Source organism: Lepeophtheirus salmonis, chromosome 14 (genome assembly GCF_016086655.4).
Source record: "Lepeophtheirus salmonis chromosome 14, UVic_Lsal_1.4, whole genome shotgun sequence".
NCBI classification, from domain to species: domain Eukaryota; kingdom Metazoa; phylum Arthropoda; class Copepoda; order Siphonostomatoida; family Caligidae; genus Lepeophtheirus; species Lepeophtheirus salmonis.
In genome coordinates, this window is record NC_052144.2 from 6261919 (window position 1) to 6274456 (window position 12538).

The 12538-nt window shown below is 32.3% G+C and overlaps 3 protein-coding genes across 3 annotated transcripts; all 3 read left to right on the forward strand.

Annotated features, from left to right (window-relative positions):
• Positions 1-1165: 1165 nt before the first annotated feature.
• Positions 1166-2563, forward strand: LOC121129575 (uncharacterized). The gene has a single exon (XM_040725296.2). The coding sequence runs from the start codon at positions 1202-1204 to the stop codon at positions 2402-2404; it is 1203 nt and encodes a 400-aa protein (XP_040581230.1). The 5' UTR covers positions 1166-1201; the 3' UTR covers positions 2405-2563.
• Positions 2564-4296: 1733 nt separating this feature from the next.
• LOC121129685 (uncharacterized) lies at positions 4297-5134 on the forward strand. Its single transcript, XM_040725410.2, has one exon. It carries the CDS (start codon positions 4334-4336, stop codon positions 5057-5059), a length of 726 nt encoding a protein of 241 aa, XP_040581344.2. The 5' UTR covers positions 4297-4333; the 3' UTR covers positions 5060-5134.
• A 3114-nt stretch (positions 5135-8248) lies between these two features.
• LOC121129696 (uncharacterized) lies at positions 8249-9119 on the forward strand. Its single transcript, XM_040725419.2, has one exon. The coding sequence runs from the start codon at positions 8274-8276 to the stop codon at positions 9042-9044; it is 771 nt and encodes a 256-aa protein (XP_040581353.1). The 5' UTR covers positions 8249-8273; the 3' UTR covers positions 9045-9119.
• Positions 9120-12538: the final 3419 nt, after the last annotated feature.

The window sequence follows — 12538 nt, forward strand, 5'->3', positions numbered from 1 at the left end:
CTGGAGGGTTGAGGTCAGGTCTGGAGGTGGCACAAATGGGAGGAGCCCCTAAGTCAGCCATTATTTTGCCCTTAAAGTTTTGGTTCTTCTTGGTAATATGGGGTTATAAATAATTTCTTGACGTTGTTTGGATGGAGATGTCAACTGTCTCCGTAACTTTCTTGGTACTGACACAGAGCCAGAAGAAATAGCACACGTGATACTTTTTTTGTTGTTGCTACGATATTTGTACACCTAGAAACAAAATCAAAACTCTGGACTTTGCTCTTTCGAGTGTCTTAAAAAATAATGCATGCCGTACTTCCTATCTATATTTGGACACAATCCGAGTTGCCATTCTGGCAGCGTAGTACGGCATGGCATACAACATTGATCGTGTAAGAGCTGCGAATCTGTTTGCCAGCATGCCAAAGTATTTTTTGTTTAAAAATGGAGGACATGTTCATTAAAGATAGCTAAATATAGTAATACATGTCATAATGGGGTTTGAGTTGTCTATTCTTGATTAAATAAAAATATTGTTTTTGTGTAATTGCAAGTTTTGGTTCCCCACTCTGTAAACGTAACTTGTTGTAGCTATAACAACACTCATCATGACACTCAAAAAAATATCCATACCACCAAGATTAACCTTCATTTAACCATAGCTATATTTTATCCCGTTCTCAAGTGACGCTTATTCAAGGTTATGCAAACTAAGCAAAAGTTGTTTAATCACTTGAAAGTCATTAAGTTATGTATTGGTATGAAAGACTTCTCTATTTACCCTACATACATAGATATATGTTTTCTTAGAAGAAAAAAAACACATTGTACATACATTCATGAAGGGACCATAAAAAGATCAAATAATTGTGTAAATGTTTGTAAGTACATGATATTTTTTTATTGAATTAAATCACCACAATAATGGGGGGTTTAAATTTTTGATACTATTTCTTTATTTTAATTATCATCCTCTCAAAAGATTGAAAGACACAAAAACAACAGATTCATTGTTTCATAATTATAAATACAATTATGAAGATGAGTTAAGAGATGTTGGTGAACGAAAAATGAGGAAGGAGAAAAGAAGAAGGAAGAATATGAGGGCATCCCAAGCTCTTGAATATGTAGTGTAAACCCTAGTATTTAAAGACTTATCCAAGCTATTCCGATCATCATTTTATATCTGCATCCCAAACAAACAATAACATTAAAGATGTTCGTATACAAAATAATCATATTTTCATTCATTGGAGTATCCCTATGTGATAAGCCTCCAGTCTATAGTCCCACAACATTAGGTCAATATGCTTCATCTCAAAGTAGTTACGGTAATGGTTTGAGTGGCTATGGGCAAGAAGTTGATCCTCTTGCTGCTCTTGCTGATGCCATTCCCGGAGTTCCTGGAGAGGACTACCCCATTTACTCTGAAGTACCAGAAACTTCTTTTGTGTGTGATGGACAAATTGAAGGAGGATACTATGCAGATCCAGAGGCTCAATGTCAAGCCTTTCATATTTGCGGTGCTGATGCTTCTGGTGGTCTAGCCAAGTATTCTTTCCTCTGTCCCAACGGCACTCTCTTCAATCAAGAGTATTTCATCTGTGACTGGTGGTTCAACTTTGACTGTGCTCAAGCTGAGGAGTTGTACTCTCGCAATGAAGAAATAGCAGCTGAGCGAGAAGCTGCAGCTGGAGATTTGGATGCCTATGGTTCAGCTCCTGCTGGATATGGTGCTCCTTCTAATGGATATGGTTCACCATCCAATTCTAAGCCTGGTTCTGGAAAATATAACAAACCATCTCCTCCATCCCGTCGTCCCTCACCTAAGAGAAAATCCTCAAATAAACCCTCATCTGGATATGGAAGTCCTTCATCTTCTGCTTCCGGTGGATATGGAGCACCAAAGTCATCTTCGAATGGATACGGTTCTCCAAAAGCTTCATCTTCTGGATATGGTGCTCCAGAAGCTTCATCTTCTAGATATGGTGCTCCAGAAGCTTCATCGTCTGGATACGGTGCTCCCGAAACTTCATCTTCTGGATACGGTGCTCCAGAAGCTTCATCTTCCGGATACGGTGCACCAAAAGCTTCATCTAAAGGTCGTAAATCTTCAAAATCCTCTTCAAAAAAGTATGGTGGTTCAAAGCCTTCTTCTAATGGTTATGGTGCTCCAAAACCTGCATCAAATGGTTATAGCTCTCCAAAAGCTACTACATCATCTCAATCATCTGTCTCAAACTATGGAGCCCCTATATCTCAAGACTATGGCGCCCCAAAATCTGAAGATATTAGCTCTGCAGCATCAAATGAATATGGTTCTCCTATATCTGAAGAATATGGTGCACCATCATCCGATTCTTACGGTGCTCCTCCATCCGGAGAATATGAAGCTCCTCTTCCAACTTATGGATTTTAATTATATATTTTTATGTTATTTATGACAGTAAAATGCACTAAATGTTTTAAAAAAAGTCATTAATTTCAATTATTAAACTTGACATATATATATATATGTACCTATCTATTGATGTATAAAAAATGAATGTATAATAAAATATAATTATCTTAAATTTGATTCATTATTTCACCTAATTTTAAAAGCTGTAGTAGGTAAGATAAAAATTTTACACGCTATAGGAAAGAAAAACCATTATTGGATCTATCATGTGTGTGTTTGTGTTTCTATGTTTTTTTTAAATACATTAAGTTTTCAAAATATTATATTAGTAAATAGATTTTTTTTTATATTTTAGTGTTTGTTAGGGCGCTAAAGAGGCTATAAAAGGGAAATTAATTTTAAAGTAAAAGGTTTGACACAAATTTCTTTTAATTATCTACGTCATTATTTCTATTTTATGATATTGAATGGAGTAGAGACCATGTTGAAAAGAAAATAATATTCTGTGACTCTTTTGTTAATTTATTTTCGTTCATTTTTTTCACAAAACGACGACCATTTGATCAATTTTTGTCCAAATTTTGTTGGCTAATATAAAACAACACTCCTCTCCAGCTAGACTTTACTTTTGAAGTATAGGAAACTACGTCACTTTTTTATTTGTATTGGAGACATATGTGTGGCGATAGCATAAAAGCAAGCTGGGATTTTTTTGATGAAACAGAGATAAACGCATTATAAGTTTTTTATTTCAATTAAAAACCAAAGAGGATTTTTTAAAGAGTCAAATACAATATTAAACCACTGAAAAACTGTACAACAAGTAATTAATATGATTGATATTTGTTTTAAACTTTTACATGAACATATGATATACAAGTTTAGTCAATTTGATCCTGCAGTATTTTTACTTTAAATAGAATTTTGATATCATAAATATAATCAATTTCAGTTTGTGGGGCTTGTTCTTAACCAACTAATCCCTTTATCTTTTTGTTATTCAAGCAATGTGAATACTTATACACTCTTCTTTAAATATAAGCTTCACGTCACGATGTAGTAGTATCTATTATGATCAGTGTTACCAAATAACCAATTTTTATCAGGCTCAATTAATCTTAAAAAATGGAACCAGCTTCAAAAAACAAGTAATGTCAAATCACATTTCAAGTTTCACATTCAGGAATATGTCCACGGTGTGGGAATGTTTTAAAATCATTTACGGAGAGTATCAATGGACTTAACAAAAAAAAAACATTAGGAATGTTGTTAATGTTGGATAAATTCATGAAATCAATACAAACTGGAGATATTTTGAATATCTCAGGATAAAAGAGGAAGTTCAGAAGCCCTGATAGGAGCATTCATATTTTTTCACAAGGGTGTTGAGGTTCGGTAAGCTTGGAGGACAAACACTGGGTCTAACAAATTAAAAAAAATATTCTGACAAATTTATATAATGGCCATGTCAAATGTTTTCTTAAAATATATTAACTGAATTGGTTTATTTATTTTCAAACTAATTTTATCATTGTATTTTTTTCTAAACAAATCCTAAAAATATGAATTATATTTTTATCAAATTATTCCAAATAAATAGTTGTAAAACATCGTTCTTTCTCAACAATTTCTTTTGTAATCGATTAAAAAATAAAGGAACGACAATTTATGTAAACAAAATAAGACATATTAACCAATTTTGTATTAAATAATTCACACACAAAATATTAATAGATACCCAAAGAGATATGCTTGTTTCAAGTGAAGATGAGGAAGAATGAGTAAAAAAAAGTAAACACAAAAAGGAGGGCACCCGATTTACATTTATGTAATTACTTTTAGCGTATCTGAATAATAATCATACATTAGCTACATGGACCTTAATATATAAACCACAGAAGAATGCAAAGAAGTCATCACTTGATCCTGAAAAGCAATAGCAAAAACATGAAATCCTTTCAGAGCATATCCCTTATCATTGCTTCGGTACTCTTGAGTCTCTCCGTTGCTGATAAACCTCCTGGATTTGGAGGATCCCCTCCTTTAGGTCAATATGCTTCATCTCAGAGTAGTTACGGTAGTGGTTTTGAGCAAGAAGTTGATCCTATTGCAGCTCTTGCTGATGCCATTCCCGGAGTTCCTGGAGAGGACTACCCCATTTACTCTGAAGTACCAGAAACTTCTTTTGTGTGTGATGGACAAATTGAAGGAGGATACTATGCAGATCCAGAGGCTCAATGTCAAGCCTTTCATATTTGCGGTGCTGATGCTTCTGGTGGTCTAGCCAAGTATTCTTTCCTCTGTCCCAACGGCACTCTCTTCAATCAAGAGTATTTCATCTGTGACTGGTGGTTCAACTTTGACTGTGCTCAAGCTGAGGAGTTGTACTCTCGCAATGAAGAAATTGCAGCTGAGCGAGAAGCTGCAGCTGGAGATTTGGATGCCTATGGTTCAGCTCCTGCTGGATATGGTGCTCCTTCTAATGGTTATGGTTTACCATCCAGTTCTAAGTCTGGTTCTGCAAAATATAACAAGCCATCTCCTCCATCACGTCGTCCCTCTCCTAAGAGAAAATCATCGAATAAACCCTCATCTGGATATGGAAGTCCTTCATCTCCTGCCCCTGGTGGGTATGGATCCCCCGTTGCTCCACAGTCTTCCTATCAATTTTAAAATGCTAGAGGATGTTATATATTTATAAACTTATTCATATCGTTTTTGATTTCCAATAAAGTTATTTAGACATGATATGTTGGTTATACTTTTATATCTTGAAAGGGAACATTATCATATTATCATAGATTGCTCACAAATATATAAAAATGGAAAGTCATATACAAGGGTATCGCTGGATTTTGATGGTTTAAAACCTTCAGATTAATAGTTATATAGCTAAGAATTATTTAAATTATTATTTAAAGAAACGATTTGGATGTACAATATTTATAATATGTAGGTGCATTTATTGCTGAAACTTATTTTTTGTCGATCTTAATGTAATTGGGAAATTTAGTATTTATGTTTTATTTTCTATATATATATATAAATTGCAAATCCATAGCATTGTCAATTTCTATATAAATATAGTATTATTATATTCCCAGTTTCATTCTAAAGTTGTGTCAGAATTTATGAGTATTATCTTTACTCACGGTGCCTCCCAATTACAATTGAACTAGAAAACAATCTGCATTGAATATGTTAGTATTTATAAAAATTACAAAGTCTCAGGATTCCAGATTAAAAAATCCTAACCATGTTCTTAAAAAAAATGCCAGCCAAAATTATAAATATGTGATTGCATCAACAGAAAAAGGCTTTTAACTCACCTCAGCATCTGATAATTCCCCCCACGCACACTACTGAAAGGAAAATAAATTTGACTACATGTGGTTTCAGTGTTTGTATTGGATGGACAAAAGCACAATCTCGTTTTCCTTGAACCTGGTGAGGGTTTGGCAAGGAAAACTTACAGAGAGGATTGATTACAACAGGATGACACCAGCTGGCATGCCTCCAATGTGACGCAGAGATGTTGCTAAAGTAAACTCCTAGTTTTAACCCAAATGAGTATTGGCCTCTCTAATTATTTGATACCATATTTCGTCGTACTAAACGCTCAAGCCAACTAAAACCAGAGCTTCATCAAGAACAGGTGTAAAAAGTTGAGAAGTAAGTTGGAATAGATTGTTCACAATAACCATGAATGAAGTGTGTGAAAATTGTTTATCTTAATGTAGATAACTTGTATTAAAAGTACAAAATTAAATCAGAATGCCTTTTTCAAGCTATTACTTTTATCTAGTCTAAAAACGAGTTTCTTTTCTTAACCGAATACTTAATGATGTAAGAATGTAATGGAATTTTGGATGAAGCCTTATTTTTACAGAATAAATTTAATGGAAGTCAATTTTATATAAATATGACCTCTGTGGTCAGTTGAGGCCTATAGCAACAACGAGTTAAATAATATATAAAATTTAACTATTATTAACTATCAAAATGCTGCAGAGATACATAAAATAATATTTATATAGGCCCGTCCGTATTTTCCTGTGTACAGCCTTACGTAAAATTTCCCAATAGAAAAATTGGCAAGAATTACATTAAAGTCATACTTATTCAAATGCCTATAGATGGGTTCAACTCATTAAATGATCCATTGATGGCTTTCCCATCTACAGATTGGCGACCATAAAATAGTCCTTTTAATTTCATAAATTGCACCCCAGACACACAAGATTTCTGTAGGATAACCCTGAAACATCAAGAAACAGCCAAATAAATAAAAAACAATAATACAATCGCAAATACTCTAGCTCAATGGGGTTTCTTCTATAAACTTGTGTACTCAAGGTAGATTATAAGCCAAAAACGCCACTTCAAGAACCATGGAGGACATAATTTCCAAATAGTTTTTTTTTTCCAATTCAGCTTCAACGCCTGTTAACTAAGTTTAACGGATTTTCTGCAGATGGGACAAATATCTACAGGTCCTTACATCAGTTAATATCATCTGTAGATACGACCAATTGGTAGATCAACCACTACATCTAATATAGGGGCTGTAAAGTCTCGGCCTTAACTAAGCAAACGCATTACTTTTTTCGATCAAATTGGGTTTTTTTAAATATTAATATTATTTATTTTATTATTTTTTCAATCGCTTTATGGAGCGGAATTCCCAAACAAGAAGATCAAGGAAGAACCCACCAAAAAGACGAATCGCCTAGAAAATAACATCTCTGTGGCTAGGACCATCAAGAAGGCCGTCGAGGGCATATTGGAATTTTTCTTATATATGAAGACCCAACGATACCTTTTGACAGAAGTCATGAAGATAAGGATATCTCGAGAAATAAAGTGGCAAGGAGATGTGGGAAACTTTGAAGGAAATAAGAAAATTCCACACCTAAGGCCGCCATTGTGGCTGTGTATCTCTAAAGAGTTAGTCATCAACTCCTGCAAGGCCTTTTAATGACGTGTAAAGGCTGTGATTGATGCTGACGGTGGACATATTAAGTGACCAAGTTTGTAAAAACCTTTTTTATAAGTTTTGTAAAAATTTTTTTTTTTTTTGGATATATTTCAAAATAAAAAAATATTGAAGTTTATCTACAGCAACATCTCGAGTCCACAATTTGTTGCCTAATCCGGCACATCTAGAAAATTTTAAATATTATTTTTAATTACTAAAAAAATATTTAAAAATTATTAATTAATTATAAAAAAGACAATGACATTTTATTACCTACTAAAAGTAAATTTTAAATAATTTGAACTTAGATGTATCACTAAATGAAATTAATAAATACTTAAACATTGACATAATTAACATGTCAATCATTTTTCATTGAATATAACTTGATTATATTATAAAGATTTAAAGACCCTTAAAATAAATACATTTGAATGAAGAATAAAGTCTAATAAAAGATAGTTAACATGACATTATGCCAATCTATAAAGGATTAAAACATGATGTATCAGCTATAGATATTAAAATATTATTAAGATAACAATTAGTTAAATCAACTCTAAAAAAATAAACAATACTAAAATAAATAGAGGTTTGTATATCTAAGTTATATTTATATCAAATTAGAACCAAAAGTTATACAACGTTTTTATTTGCCAATAATTTTTAATTTAATCAAAAATAAAGAAAAAGGAAAGATCATTTGAGTAGTTAAAACATGATCATATTAATTGTTAAACGATACCCAAAGAGATATGCTTGTTTCAAGTGAAGATGAGGAAGAATGAGTAAAAAAAAGTAAACACAAAAAGGAGGGCACCCGATTTACATTTATGTAATTACTTTTAGCGTATCTGAATAATAATCATACATTAGCTACATGGACCTTAATATATAAACCACAGAAGAATGCAAAGAAGTCATCACTTGATCCTGAATAGCAATAGCAAAAACATGAAATCCTTTCAGAGCATATCCCTTATCATTGCTTCGGTACTCTTGAGTCTCTCCGTTGCTGATAAACCTCCTGGATTTGGAGGATCCCCTCCTTTAGGTCAATATGCTTCATCTCAGAGTAGTTACGGTAGTGGTTTTGAACAAGAAGTTGATCCTATTGCAGCTCTTGCTGATGCCATTCCCGGAGTTCCTGGAGAGGACTACCCCATTTACTCTGAAGTACCAGAAACTTCTTTTGTGTGTGATGGACAAATTGAAGGAGGATACTATGCAGATCCAGAGGCTCAATGTCAAGCCTTTCATATTTGCGGTGCTGATGCTTCTGGTGGTCTAGCCAAGTATTCTTTCCTCTGTCCCAACGGCACTCTCTTCAATCAAGAGTATTTCATCTGTGACTGGTGGTTCAACTTTGACTGTGCTCAAGCTGAGGAGTTGTACTCTCGCAATGAAGAAATTGCAGCTGAGCGAGAAGCTGCAGCTGGAGATTTGGATGCCTATGGTTCAGCTCCTGCTGGATATGGTGCTCCTTCTAATGGTTATGGTTCACCATCCAGTTCTAAGTCTGGTTCTGCAAAATATAACAAGCCATCTCCTCCATCACGTCGTCCCTCTCCTAAGAGAAAATCATCGAATAAACCCTCATCTGGATATGGAAGTCCTTCATCTCCTGCCCCTGGTGGGTATGGATCCCCCGTTGCTCCACAGTCTTCCTATCAATTTTAAAATGCTAGAGGATGTTATATATTTATTAACTTATTCATATCATTTTTGATTTCCAATAAAGTTATTTAGACATGATATGTTGGTTATACTTTTATATCTTGAAAGGGAACATTATCTTATTATCATAGATTGCTCACAAATATATAAAAATGGAAAGTCATATTCAAGGGTATCGCTGGATTTTGATGGTTTAAAACCTTCAGATTAATAGTTATATAGCTAAGAATTATTTAAATTATTATTTAAAGAAACTATTTGGATGTACAATATTTATAATATGTAGGTGCATTTATTGCTTAAAGTTAGTTTTTGTTGGTCTTAATGTAATTGGGAAATTTAGTATTTATGTTTTATTTTCTCTATATATATAAATTGCAAATCCGTAGCACTCATTTTCAATTTCTATATAAATATGGTATTACTATATTTCAAGTTTCATTCTTAAGTTGTGTAAGAATTTATGAGTAGTATCTTTACTCACGGTGCCTCCCAATTACAATTGAACTAGAAAACAATCTGCATTGAATATGTAAGTATTTATAAAACTCACAAAGCCTCAGGATTCCAAATTAAAAATCCTAATCATGTTCTTTAAAAAATGTCAGTCATAATTATAGATATAATGGGCAAAAAAGGACGTGTTCAGTAAAATAGCCTGATACATTTGTGCGATTCAGTTTTAATTTTTAAATGTATTGATATTTCTGTACATTATTAATTATTTGTCACTACCTAAAAATGAGGAAATTTCCTGATTTAAAAATAAATCTTTAACTATGTAATTTAATATCCCATTTTCATTGATTTAATACTTTTTCTGCATTTATTCTATTCGGTTATACAGGTGTGTCCGTTGACACTAGAACGACGGATAGTAACGACCCCCCTTAAACGACGGTGGATATCAAAAATGATACCCATTTATTTTTTAATATTTGTAATGGTTAGTGGTGATAAAATTAAAACTAATGTGTTAATTTTTATTTTCTTTGAAGATTTATTACTTATTTAAAAAATAAACATAACTTTTATAATAACATATATAAAGAAATTAGCATTTTTTTAAAGTTACAATTGTTTATTCAGTACCAATACAAGGCTTGCATACGAATCTCTGACATTTACCACAGGTCTTGCTTGCTAAGCGCCGTGATTTTCTTGTACAATTGACTGTATACCAGCTTCTATTTTTAGTTGAACAGTTTCATTGTGATTGAAATAATTGATTATTTTCTTCTATATCATCCTTTGATTCATCATCTTCACCAATAAGTTCGGTAATCAAATTATTCAAAAACTGGCGACGAGTTATTTTCTTACCAGTCACTACTCTGTACAAGATAACAGCATTTATAACAGCAAAATCCAAAATATTATAAAAACTTGTAAAGACCATTGGCGAGAGGACATTTTGGTGGAACAAAGTCAACTCCACACTTAGTTTCATTATAATACTGGATTGATTCTGGTAACCTTTCCCGTACATCTAAAACTTTAACACTTTTGTGTGCAGAGCTCAAAATTAAAACATTTCTGTTTTTTTCCCTTAATAAGAAGTCAATGTTTTGCCACCATTTACAAAGATTAAGCTTGAAATTAGTGCTTGCTTGGTAGCTTTTAGTTCAGGAGGTATTTCTTTGCGAGCACGATTCATAGTTCCTAAAATAGTCGTCCTATTTTTCTAAAGTTCATTTGCAAGAGACAATGACGTAAAGAAATTATTTGTTGTAACATTCCTCCCTTTACCCAAATATGGTTCCATTAGCTTCATTACGACATATTCTGATAAAGATTTATTTGCTAGTCTTTGAGAATCTTTTCTCAAGTAAGGAAATCCATTTACCAAGTATTTGGACGATCCATCAACTGCTAACCAAAATTTTATACCAAATTTATCAGGCTTTTTAGCCATATATTGGGTAAATGAATATCTAGCTTTTGTTGGGAATAGTTGCTCATCAATGGTAATATTTTCACCTGGCCTGTATAATAACTTAAAATTTTTGACTAATCGATCCCATACCATTGAAATCAAGGCGAACTTGTCGTTTTGAAGTCTTTGTGATCTTGTGGAACGAATATCAAAGCGGATATATATCAATAATTCCTTATATCTGTCGCGAGGGATAGTATTCCTAAAGAGATTGATCCCCAATTTTCTTGACCAAATGACTTCTGTCGGCTGCCCTTTGGCTAAGATTCCTCTCGTATACATTATTACAATCAGTTGGAGTATTTCTCGTGTGTTGGTTGTCCATACATCATTCTTAAGTTTTGAACAAGACTCAACTATTGTACATTTTACAATGTGATCAATAATATAATTATCGATCAAGAGTTCAAAAGCTGATAATGTTTTATCTGTAATTATGTTATGTTTTGCAAATGATGATGGGCCTGACACTTCCTTCAATAGGTTTTATTGGCTAAAACGGGCTGAAATTTCTCCATTTCCTATTTGTTTGTGCCAGATTGTGTTATTCTTGCCAACATACATTGACTCTTCTAATAAGTTGGTTGATTTATGTTTCTTAACAATTGGGAATTGAGTCCCTTGATTGCATCCTGGCATTTCTTGAAATGTTAAATATACCAATTAGTTGTTAATAAATACATCTAATATATAGCAAAACTAATAATGGTATTCAAGAAAATTAATTACCGACAGGCTTGTCAAAAACCTCAGAATAGTCATCAGAATCAGAAGAAATTGATTGAGGTGGTTGGGCATATTCTTCATCTTTTTCCAATTCGAAATCCTCACCTTCAGAATCGGAGTACCATATGCACTCAAAGCTCAAAACTCAATATTATTTTTAATTACTAAAAAAATATTTAAAAATTATTAATTAATTATAAAAAAGACAATGACATTTTATTACCTACTAAAAGTAAATTTTAAATAATTTGAACTTAGATGTATCACTAAATGAAATTAATAAATACTTAAACATTGACATAATTAACATGTCAATCATTTTTCATTGAATATAACTTGATTATATTATAAAGATTTAAAGACCCTTAAAATAAATACATTTGAATGAAGAATAAAGTCTAATAAAAGATAGTTAACATGACATTATGCCAATCTATAAAGGATTAAAACATGATGTATCAGCTATAGATATTAAAATATTATTAAGATAACAATTAGTTAAATCAACTCTAAAAAAATAAACAATACTAAAATAAATAGAGGTTTGTATATCTAAGTTATATTTATATCAAATTAGAACCAAAAGTTATACAACGTTTTTATTTGCCAATAATTTTTAATTTAATCAAAAATAAAGAAAAAGGAAAGATCATTTGAGTAGTTAAAACATGATCATATTAATTGTTAAACGATACCCAAAGAGATATGCTTGTTTCAAGTGAAGATGAGGAAGAATGAGTAAAAAAAAAGTAAACACAAAAAGGAGGGCACCCGATTTACATTTATGTAATTACTTTTAGCGTATCTGAATAATAATCATACATTAGCTACATGG

Bases quoted from the DNA above. Each gene is read 5' to 3' on its own strand.
- LOC121129696 (XM_040725419.2), top strand. From the start codon at position 8,274: ATGCAAAGAAGTCATCACTTGATCCTGAATAGCAATAGCAAAAACATG.
- LOC121129685 (XM_040725410.2), top strand. From the start codon at position 4,334: ATGAAATCCTTTCAGAGCATATCCCTTATCATTGCTTCGGTACTCTTG.
- LOC121129575 (XM_040725296.2), top strand. From the start codon at position 1,202: ATGTTCGTATACAAAATAATCATATTTTCATTCATTGGAGTATCCCTA.